Raw genomic sequence first — 12,234 nt, forward strand, 5'->3', positions numbered from 1 at the left:
AGAATCCCACTGCCCACATCCCAGTGGAAAGGATATGGAGCTAACGAGTGAGGCTCTAAATGCACAACTGGACGTCCCTCTAAGGCAGGGGCACAGTGGTGGGTTGGGGATGACTACAAGTCTGCAGGCTGAAGAGAAACAGCCCCTGCAGCGGAGCAGAGACTCAGGTGAGAGTTGTAACTGCACTCTCACCAATGGTAAGGTCACAGGTCAAAGGTCTGTGGTGCCCGGAGATCAGGTACTGAATTAGCAGTAGGACTTTCTCAAAGGGATACCGCCCAGAGGGTTTCTGCCAAGAGTGTGGGTCCTCTGCTGGAAGAGGCTGGACGGGTACCATCGAATGTCCAAGCTTCAACTCTAGAGGGGCCAGAGGCAGACTAAGTGCACGGTAACGGGGGACAGAGAAAAAGCTACCGTTCCCTTCTCATTATCAGCCAAATGCAGGCCCAAGATGGGAGAGACTTAAACTGGAAGGAGATTTGGAGTTATTTTATATAAGACTACACCCACATTTTTTATTAGAATGAGACCATTCTTATGACAGAAAGTGATTAGAAGAATTTAAAACAATGTTTAGAGGAACCAGCTATTAATTGAAATTTCATCCAGTGTAGCCCACAGACCAGGCCTGACCAGGCAAGGGGGGTAAGAGCACTGTTTCCTGATCATGCCCTGCTCCCACAGTTCAACACCTTGGCTTTGCTTCCCACATTTCAGTGCAGCCGTGGCATTAGGGTACCTCCTTCGTGAGAGTTTAACATTATGGGTCTTGAGTCTGCACATATTTTGCAAGTCACTGCTGTCACACAGTTATACGTAATGAAGTGCGATCTTTATTTATATTAAAACTAACACGAGTTATCTGCGTACCACGTTCATAGCAGCATTATTCACAAAGGCCGAAAGGTGAAAGCAATCCAAGTGTTCACAGACAGATGAGTGGATAAACAAAACATGGCATACACAAATTGGAGCATTATTCAGCCTTGAAAACCAAGGAAATTTGAACAGATGATCCAACATGGGTGAACTCTGAGGATATTATGCCACGTGAAATAAGCCGGTCACAGGAGGGCACAAATACCGATATGAGGAATAGTCAAAAACTCAGAGACAGAAAGTAGAAGGGTGGTTGCCAGGGGCTGGGGGAATGGGGAGTGGGGAGTTACTGTTTAATGGGTTAAGAGTTTCAGTTTTGCAAGATGAATGGTGGTGATGGTTGCACACCAACGCAAAAGTATTTGACTACTGAATGGTGTGCTTAAAAATGGTTAAAATGATAAACTTTGGGGCGCCTGGGTGGCTCAGTTGGTTAAGCGACTGCCTTCGGCTCAGGTCATGATCCTGGAGTCCCTGGATCGAGTCCCGCATCGGGCTCCCTGCTCGGCGGGGAGTCTGCTTCTCCCTCTCCCACTCCCCCTGCTTATGTTCCCTCTCTCGCTGTGTTTTTCTCTGAAAAAAAAAAAAAAAAAATAAAAAAAAAAAAAAAAAAAAAAAAAAAAAAGATAAACTTTGTTCGATGTATTCTACCACAGTTAAAAATAAAATCACTCCCCCCCCCACAAAAAAGAACTACCCCAAAACCCTAAATGAAAAACGGGAAATTTAACCTTTATTAGTCAAGGATCAATGATGGGGAGAGTAATAATGAGAAGTGGCTAAGAATTATCACCGAGTCTTGCCATGTGTCAGGTGCTGTGCCAGGACTTAGCAAGCAGTCTCATTCAAACCTCATTCAAACCTATGGGGTTTAAATAGGGTTCTATTTAAAGCCCCATTCTACAGATAAGGAAACTGAGGCTAAGAAGGGTTAAGTTGCCTAATGTCACACAACTTGAAAGGAGTAGAGCCAGTTACTCTGACTCTAGAGCTAGCACCCTAACCCATCCGGCAGTGGGCAGATTTCTGTCACTGAATCCCCCCCCACCTACACCCTCTTAGACTAGAAGAGGTCATAGAAAGCATTAGCAAAATCACTGACATTTGACTGGTTTGCCATGGTTCACACAGCCATTTCTCACTTGATACTACTCATTAAAATACTGCAGTTATGAAAGGAGGGAATTGAACCCTAGAGAAGCTAGGTAACTTACTTCAGGTCACACTACCAGGTAGGGTTATGATCCCACAGCTTTGATCTCAGGGTCAGGGCTGCCCATCCATACACAATTCCTCATTTCGCCTTTTTCACATGAGAATGTCTACCAGGGACACTCCCAGAGAGGCCAACGGATGGTCCAAGGTCACACAGAAAGCCAGTATGTTTTGCATACATCATCAGCCTATACCTTTAAAGATGCTTTGCCACGATAACACATATTCTGTAAATGTATACGGACAAAGTAAGGATTGGCACAGGAGCAGAGAGCTCTGTCAGCACATAATAGAGTGTTTTCTTCTAGAAGCTCTTTCATTTGTGGAGTTGATGCATTAGAACCACCACTTCACATAAGCACCCAACTTTTCAGTGCCTGCCCTTCCCAGACTCCTGGTCCATTAGCTCTACAGTTATGCTGTGATCAATGGAGCAAATCCATTTAGATGGCATGTCTAGCCACTCTCATAGTAGATTCCGTACCAAAGCAGCAAAGTACATAAGAACTATACAATACAGACCTTGAGGAATGAACTACATAAATTCTCATTGGATCCTGACTGCATGTCTATAGGGAATTCTTAAAAATGGTCTCAATAACCCTGAGTGAACTTTATAATGGCTGAGCATAAAAGTGCAGTGCTAAGTTCTTTAGCCCAGTAGAATCTTTTCTAGTAAAATAACTCACTTCTGAGTTTGATTACAAGGCTGATGATTAGTGTGAAAGAAGCAACTGCTAGACTTGATGATTACAGGCACGAATGTGGCGAGTGGAAATTACCTGGTGGCATGTGAAAAATCTGCCACTGTGGTCTGTCTGATGTCAAATGATGGTGTTATTCCAAGAATCCTTATTTGTTTGCCCTTTGTTGCTTCCACCTCACGGGTGGGACTGGGACTAGCCCTGACAGAGCAAACTCTATGGCAGCTACCCCTTCTTCCTGACTGGAATTTCCATCGAAAACCGAAGACCAGCAGGTGCCACCAAAGGACACCTTTGCAGCACAACGTCTGAAGTCCTACCAATTAAAATTTCCAAGTCTAATGGCTGGGAATCGCCCCTCCATTCGACACAAAAACATACTCCAATTTGAGGAAGAGCAAACTGATTTCGACTGCTAATAACAGCTAACAGTTAACGAGCACTTCTTCTATTAATGACATACAGCATTAGGCAGTATGCTCCATGAAGGCAGGGCTGGGTCTGTTTTCCTCACTGTGTATCTCCAGCTCTGAGTAGCATGCCTTGTGCATAGTAGGTCCTCAGTAAATATTGGCTGAATCAATAAATAATCTCATTTGGTTTTCACAATAACTCCATAAGGTTTGCTACAATATTATAGTCACCATTTTATAGATGAGAAGACTGAGGCTCAGAGGTCATTAAAATGTGTCCAGAATCACTCTAGCAGCAATTGTCCGAGCTCATATGCAAACCCATGGGTACTTGACATCGAATCAACAGTTCAAACACAACATCATTTTACTAGTCTAGACGAGACCATAGTGCTTTTCCAATATTGAGACCATCTTTGAAAGGTCGGTCTAAAAGAATATATTTTGAGTCAGAATGGACAGCGCTCTTGTTCAGTCATCAACTTTTAGATTTCTTCCATATTCTACAACTAAATTTAACAGAAATGACTTACCTACAAATCCTTCTTGACCAACCAGTTTCAGGGCTATTTTATCAGCCAACACTGAAGAGTTGCCGTGGGCGATGTTAGCAAAGGGGCCAGCATGCACAAAGACAGGTGTCCCCTACAGAAATTGAAGAACAAATTAAAACCCTCAAAGACAAAGGGAGGAATGAACCAAGATGGTGAGTCTTGGTATTTAAAGACTCACTGAAGCCATTCTGTTTTTATTAATACTGCATATTCAGTGTGCAACTTCTCTCAAAGAAAAAGAAAACACCTTGACTCTCTCAAAGGACCAAATTCCTGGTATATTCTACAACAGTGTCATTCTACACTAAATGCTGAACTAGGGAGAAAAACCTATAAGGATTGATTATTTCCTACTATAATTTTGATAAAGCACTTATTAGCTGCCTCACTGACTATGAAGTAAACTATTTACCTCACTTGACAGTATTTTGCATTTTATATATATTTATTTTTTAAAGAATAGAATTGAACCCCAATGGTCTAAGAGGCTTATTTAAATTTATTTTTTTTCCTCCATTGAGAAATCAATCACTTCAAGAAAAATCTAAAGAAAGCAAAAAAAAAAAAAAAATCAATAAAATTAATGACCTGTGTAGTATGGAAGGACAATCCCATAAGGTTTACGTTCATTATAGCTCGTTTTTATATCTACAATAATAAACTTGTTCTTCTGATTTTTACAAATTCTGTTTTAAGTCTTTCTCATTGTTTAACTGGCTTACATATTAAAAATCTGGTAAGTATTAAGACAATAAAAGCAAAGAAAATTTTCACTCTTGGTACAATGCTAGAGTAATTCTTACTAAAAAGGCAAAAACAACAGCAACAACAACAACAAAACACCAAATCAACCTCAATATAAAGGAATTATCAAAACTTTTAGATTTAATTCATTAAAGAAAATCGGTCGATACTTTCATTTTAAATGCCATTTCTATAGTTTTCCTTTATCAGTGAGAACAGACTGTAGCCCTATCTAAGGGAATTTATCCACATGCGTTGCAATGTTGGGGTTTTATTCCGAGCCCAGCCGGGGCCACTGGGGTGTGTCTGTGAGGCCTTGGTTCCACCTGTGAAAACAGAGGCTGCCCTCTTACTGACAGGGGGAGGCAAGGAGTGGGGGTGGGGGTAAGGCTGGGAGCCATGGAAAATTCCCACGAAGCACGATGGGCTGCTAACCGAACATATTTCAAAGACAAGAGAGCTGAACAAAAGCAGGAAGAAAGGCAGTGAAAGAAAATCATCTCTGAGAATGAAAAAGACAGAGTTTATCAAAGCCATTCTGTGAGTTCTCTATTTACTTTTCTTCCCAGAGTCCTCAGGAGGCACAATGACAGGGTCCTGATGAGGTCACACAAATGTCTGTGGAAATAAAGCTGGCAATAGGAAATCCAAACGTAGGTGCCTATGGATATTTTCATGTGTGTGTCTAGTGTCTAGATCTGTATACCTCTCTTTAACTTCTCACTTCTGTCCAGATAAACCTTTTAAAAGCTCTGAAGAAAACACTGTTGAGAAGAACTTCAAGTCTCCATCACCTCCCCTTGCAGTCCGGGAACGTGGCTGCCTGTGGTAAGCTAGTGGAGCTGGGGACAGTATTGTGAGGACAAGGTCACAGCCTCCGTCCCTGGGTCTACACACTGCGGCATTCAGTGAGGCCCTCGGTCTGAGAAGCACCAAACACTGGTCTCTGGTGAGGGACAGGTGACAGGGTGTGGCCAGATCAGCACAAACACCTCACTGTTCCTGAGATAACCACTCTAAGGACTAGGTCAGCAGCGTTTTAATTTAAAATTAACGGCCTCACCGTGAATTAGTCACTAAAGCAGTATTAGAGCCCTGTTTTTCAAACTCCCAGTCTGGAGTCTGAATGGACAAATTTGTCGAACATCATTATGAGACACTGAAACACAGAGACACACATGCTCACCTAATATTTATGGCTATGATACAGTACACAGAGTTAAGTACTTAGTTAAAAAACTATGATGAGGCATCTGGGTGGCTCAGTCGACTGAGTGGCCAACTCTTTTGATTTTGGCTCAGATCATGATGGTAGGGTCCTGAGATCGAGCCCCGTGTTGGGCTCTGCACTGAGTGCGGAGTCTGCTTGAGATTCCCTCTCCCTCTGCCCGTGGTCCTCCCCCCGCTTGCACTCCTGCTCTCTCTCTCTCTCTCTCAAATAAATAAATAACATCTTAAAAAAAAAAAATCTTTCCAGGAGATTTCAACATGCAGAACTGAGAACTACCAGTCTCCCGGCAACCTGCAGCACAGTAACCCTTGAAAGTCCGCTATGGCAGTAACAATCAAGTGTATCCGAACATGAGCACTAGAGCACAAGATTGTGCTTGTGCCCAAGGTGTAGGTAATTTTTAATTTAAGAAAGATAAAATTTTTAATTTAAGAAAGATAAGAAAGATAAGAAAGAAAGGCTCCTGGGTGGCTCAGTCGTTAAGCGTCTGCCTTAGGCTCAGGTCCTGATCCCAGGGTCCTGGGATCAAGTCCCGCATCGGGCTCCCTGCTCAGCGGGAAGCCTGCTTCTCCCTCTCCCACTCCCCCTGCTTGTGTTCCCTCTCCCTGTGTCTCTCTCTGTCAAATAAATAAATAAAATCTTAAAAAAATAAAAGAAAGATAAGTATTTAAAACAGTAAGCTGATTATCCCCAATAATGATGATAATAACATGTTCATTTTTAAGGGAGAAGTGTTATGAGGAAGCAAAGCATGTTTCTTTGTAAGTTTTTTATTTTCATTCACTTATTTATTAAACAAATATATATTCTTAGGAGCCATATAGTAAAAATAGTAAGTATTCATTTAATTATTCAACAAATGTTTGCTGAGCACCTAATATGTGCGAAGCACTTTCTAGCAGCTGCGATCTGGTGGTGAGCCAGGTGGAAAAGGTCCTGCTCCCATCCTGGTGGATGGATGGACAAAGAAGTAGGAAACTCTTGGATGATACTCTGTGCCACGCCCAGAATGACAAGACAGTGGTAGGACTCATGACTGGGGCTGTGTTGGACTCAGTGGCCTGGGAAGGCCTCTCCGGGGTGCTGAGATTTAAAGGACATGAGTCCTAATGGACAAGAAGGAGCCAGACACATGAAATCGGGAGGCAGGGAGAGAGAGAATGAGGGAAGAGGCAGGGAAGGGCCAGATGCTGCAGGGTTTCCAGCCAGAATGAGGATCAGGGTAAACCACCCAAGAGCTCTAAGCAGGAGGGCAACAGGACCTGATTCAGTTTCAGAGCTCTCGGGTGGCTGAGCAGAGAAAGGATTCTGGAAGAAAGAGTGTTAGCAGTAGCCACTGTGGCAAGGTGGGGAGGGTACGCTGGAGGCCGGGGCAGCGAGAGAAGTAGACAGGTTGGAGACGCTTCAGGGAGGGAGGGAGGCTCCGCAGGGATGGAGATGGGGGGGTGCCAGGGAGAGGGAACCGGGCTCCAGGACGACTTCTAGGATTTTGGCTGGAACCACTGACTAGGTTTGAAATCAAAGACCCTATTTTATAACCAAGTTTGATACGCAATGGCTCTCGGCAAGTACATCCACAACTCTGAAATTCTGAGGTCACGAGATTCAGAACAAGAGTTCAGGGGTCATGGGGCACCTGGGTGGCTCAGTCGGTTAAGCATCTGCCTTCGGCTCAGGTCGTGTTCCCAGGTCCTGGGATGGAGCCCCACATCGGGCTCTCTGCTCAGTGGGGAGCCTGCTTTTCCCTCTCCCTCTGCTGCTCCATTTGCTCGTGCTCACTCTCTCTCTCTCTCTCAAATAAATAAATGAAATCTTAAAAAAAAAAAAGTTGGGGGGTCAGCACGTGGCTGAGGGGGGGGGGGGGAAGTACAGCTGGAGAAGTGAGGGCTCAGACCTTCTGACATTTAGAAGCTGAGCCAAGGCCAGGCCAGCAAACAAGATGGAGGGGAAGACAGTGGGAGGCCCAGGGCCACGAGGTGTCCCAGAAGCCAGAAGAACCAAGGGTTCCAGAAAGAAGAAACATCAGCTGGGTCGGACTCTGTGAAGAGGCCACACAGAGAAGGACAGAGAAACAAAGACTTGGTCATACGGAGGGACAGGTGACCATGACAGGAGCATCCAGGAGACGTGGAAGCTCAGGTCAGGCTGAAGTTACTGAGGAGAGGCAGGTGACAAAGGGGAGACCCAGGTCATAGACATTAGTATCTGACTGTGACAGAGAGCAGAGAAATGGAGCAGTAGCTAGGTGGGGACACTGGGTACTGGGAATTTTGGGGACTGTTTTGTTTTAAGATGACTTATATCAGAGCCTGCTTGCATGCCGATGGACTGGCAGGAGAGAGGAAGGAGCTCATGCTGCAGGAAGGAGAGGCCCCACTAAGAAGGTGCTTGTGCTCTTACCCCCCGGCTCAGCACTGCACCCTCACCTCGGACCTTCCAGGTCTGGTTGGTTCTGCCATTTCTGTCATGTTGCCTTGCATCTGGATTCTTGTTCTCTACTGGAGCCTTTCTGACTATAGAGCAAATCCCTGCCCATAGGCCTTTGCGTTACATGTTACCCTCTGCCCAGAAAGCTCTTCCTCACACGCAGCTCAGTCTCCTGGTTTGCTCACATCTCTGGTCATCAGACGCCACCCACCTTGCTCTCTGTTCTCTCATTCCCTCTTATTTTTCTAATTCAGTCCTCGCCACCAGCTGACATGCTATGTACTGACTCATTTCTCTATCCTCTGTCTCCCCCACTAAGGGACAAGCTCCAAGAGGGCGGGACTTTGTTGTCCAAAGCTCCTACCGCAAGGCTTGCCCAAGTCATGGGTTCAGTGAATACTGAATCTTCACAATAGCCCTGCTAAGTTAGTCTTCCTTACTATCACCATTTTACATGGGGGAAAACAGAGGCTGAGATTAGTAAACACTTGGCCAAGGTCACAGTCAGTAAATGGCAGAGGGTACATTCAAACTGAGCTTTCTATCGGCTGAATGAATAAATGGATGGAGATTCTGCTTGTCTTCCTCCAACCTACTTGTCCTCTGGGCAAGAGCAGGGTAAATCTTATGAAAGGGGGGTACAGCATGTTTTCCTGGGAAGCATTTCTCAGCATACACTCTGTGTTTTGTTTGGGAAAAACAAACCAAAAAACCCTAAACCTAATGATTATGAGAAGCTAAGTCCAAAAAAAGGCAAAACAGAAAACATCACGTAAACATCACTCCACAACTTACCGACATATTAGATACGGAATTTTTATGTTTCTACTGCATTACCCAAGGAAAGAATCTATACATACACTTTTAACTTTTTCGGATGTCCAAGGACTTATTCTGATACTCCCTGTGGGCTCACATTGGTTGGAAATGCTCACGTTGTGTGGGGATGCACACGCAATGCAATGAATACAATGTCAACAATTTCTTTTTTTAAACATTTAAATGTTTTTTAATATGTAAAAAATAATTGTAGACTTAATTCAATACTAGCAGCTATTATGACCTTTATCACAATAAATATTTTTTTAAATTATTAACATAGAATGTATTATTTGTTTCAGGAGTAGTGGTCTGTGGTTCATCAGTCTTACACAACACCCAGTGCTCACCACAACACATACCCTCCCCAAAGTCCATCACCCAGCCACCCCATCTCCCCACCCCCCTCCCCTCCAGCAACCCTCAATTTGTTTCCTAAGATTAAGAGTCTCTTATGGTTTCGTCTCTGGTTTCGCCTTGTTTCATATTTTCCTCTCTTCCCCTATGATCCTCTGCCTTGTTTCTTAAATTCCACATATCAGTGAGATCATATGATAATTGTCTTTCTCTGACGTCAACAATTTCTATAAAAAGAAAATCACTTACTTCTAGGGTCTGCATCAGATTTGGTTTTATTGCATCTTTCATCAAAACTGTCAAGGCACCTGTGACCCCCTAAAGGAGAGAAACAAAACAAAACAAAACCTGCTTTAGATTGCTGACAAAAGATCATCTGTGCCAAGGTGAATCTTGTGGCCGTTTCTGAGCAGCCTGCCTCACAGGTGGGCATTCCCACAGGCTGCGCTCACCTCCGAGCTGCAGGGAACACAGGCTGGAACCTTCTCTCCCCCACCTGAATGGATGTCAACCATTCTAAGATGTGATGTGATGGGGAACTGGCAGTCCTCGCCTTTTTTAAGAAAACCTTCCTTGATGGTGTTTACGAGGCTTGCCATAAAGCAGATCTTTCAGTCTGCCTAAAAGTGTCTTCTGGCAATTACGCACATTATTTTTTCATTACCAGAGATTATGCTATTGCCTGAAGAAATCAGATAAAGTAGGAAAATCAGGCTGTTGACTGAGCAGGAAACGGAGAGGGATAAAGGGGAAGGTTTAAAAGCACCCATTTTTCTAAAAGCAACGAAGAAACCACTGGTTTCCCAATGCATCATCCCACAGAGAGAGAAGGCACTCAGGAAGCAGCTACATTGGAAAAGCTTCTCGTTTTCTGTGCCTCCGGCTGTCTGTCTGCTTGGAACAGAGCTGATGTCACCTGCACATAAAATGCAGCTGCCTCCTCCCAAGCCCACAAAGCTCTGGGTGGGGCTCCCGCTGCGCCCCCGTTTCCCATTCTTGGAAAAGACAGACGGGAGAAGGACGAAACAGGGGAGAAATCTGAGAACTGCTGGAAGAAGTGGGCCAAAAAAAGTCCACAAGGAAAGCTTTAGAAAAACAAAACCCACAATACAAAACCCTTCCACCTTTTCGACAGACACTGGCCAAGTGCCTTCAAAACACCGAGACCGTAAGGCAACCATGAGTAAACGCCATGGGAACATCGCCTTGAAAAGATAAACATGGCATGTCACAGATCTCACCACATCAGGTGGCAGAATCTTGAAGGTGTAAGGTTTACAGGAAAATCCAATTTATTTTCTGCTTTCCTGTACAAAGTATAAGAAATGCCACCTACCTGTTACAAATAATATTAGGATGTTTTACTGTGAGAGCTGCTGGCCAGGAAGGGCTCAAAGAAATTAGTTCTCTATTCTTTACACAAAGCAGACAGCAAAGTAGATGTCCGCTGAGCTTTCTGGATGCTGTGTTTGCTTATACTTCCCAGTATAAGCAAGAAACTAGAGAAGGATGGAAGGTGGACATTTTGATTGGACTGCCTCAGGTAGTGTGCACCTCCTTATTTTCCTGGGACATCTCTCATCTTATGTTGCTCCTGACACATTGACTATTCTCGAGCCCATGAAGAGAGAGTAGCTCTGAGGCTGTCATGGTCACTCTGAACCCTGCACCTGTTCCATATCCCGAGTCCAGGGGGAGAGAGTCTGGATACATTCTTCCAGGGGATGCCAAAATCAATCATCTTAGGAGAAACGTTTAGAAGCCATCTACTCGAATTCTCATGGCAATACGTAAGTCCTTTTGGCCAAATCAGAGTATATAAAAAAATTATAAAGTAGTGAAACCAAAAGACAGAAGCTCCTAAAATCCTCCCTCAATTTTCCACGAAAGACCAGCTATTGATAGTTCCAGCTGCATAAAACATAATCGGAAGAAGTTAGGAGCTTTTTGTAAACAAGAGACACAAAAGATGACTAAAAAGAGTAAACTTGGGGTTTATTTTCAGATCTGAGGTTTTTATCACACACACGCAAAAATAAATGTAGAGAAATCATATTTGCAGATTAGGTTTCAAACTATTTCGGATGCATATTTATTGATACCTAAGATTAAGAGGATACAGGGAAATATACTGATACAGAAACCATAATATGTTAGTTTCTGTAGAAATGTCGCAATGTTCGTAATGTTTAAAAAACAGTACCTTTACAGCAAGCTGGATTTGGGTTTTCTTGTCAAGCTTTACACGAAGCATCCTAGGGGCTGCTAATAAAAATACCTAATTGAGTTGACAAGACCTACGAGATGAGTCGGTCAGATTCATCTCTCCAAAAGTGGCCAAAAAGTAATCAAGACACTCTGGCAAAGGATTCCAATTACATCCTAAGCCCTCAGAATTAAAATATTAATTTGCCTTTTCCGTTTCCAACTATCAGCGTGCATTTTAGCTGCCATCACGGTACGTGAGCCATATGTGGGAAAGTTAGCTGAAGATCAGAGTGCTTAATGGCTTTCCCAACGCCTACGTCCTACCTACGCACAAGCACATGAAACAGCTATACCACCAACGGGGTTTAAGTTAACAGCAAAGTAATTACAAAGAGGAAAAAAGATGAGCATGCCAAATTAGAATGAGCGCTCACAAGATGCAGTGACGCGCCAGGATACCCAGGAAGCCAATAGAAGGCATCGTTGCACTCAAAAGGGAGCTAGATGAGTAGAACGGATTAAGAGGAAGATCTGGTGTCGTAACGGGGCACCCGAATATAAAACACAGAATTAAACAAGCCAGGGCCAATTTTCACTCTATCTTCCCTTTCATACAGGTGGAGTCACTTTCTTCTTATTCTTTGGAAAGGCAATCTGTCCTCCATTTAAACAGGCATGATCGC

General features: G+C 43.8%; 1 protein-coding gene across 1 annotated transcript in view; it reads right to left on the reverse strand.

The window, feature by feature from the left end:
* MTHFD1L (methylenetetrahydrofolate dehydrogenase (NADP+ dependent) 1 like) overlaps nucleotides 1–12,234 on the reverse strand; it is a 184,590-nt gene that overhangs the window by 102,211 nt on the left and 70,145 nt on the right. Inside the window, exons 19-20 of the mRNA XM_021693124.1 lie at nucleotides 9,593–9,661; nucleotides 3,745–3,856 (exon numbers count right to left, since the gene is read on the reverse strand). Coding sequence (XP_021548799.1) covers nucleotides 3,745–3,856; nucleotides 9,593–9,661 — 181 coding nt within the window. The remainder of the gene's footprint in view (nucleotides 1–3,744; nucleotides 3,857–9,592; nucleotides 9,662–12,234) is intronic.

This window comes from Neomonachus schauinslandi, chromosome 8 (assembly GCF_002201575.2).
Source record: "Neomonachus schauinslandi chromosome 8, ASM220157v2, whole genome shotgun sequence".
In the NCBI taxonomy this organism is placed as follows: Eukaryota; Metazoa; Chordata; class Mammalia; order Carnivora; family Phocidae; genus Neomonachus; species Neomonachus schauinslandi.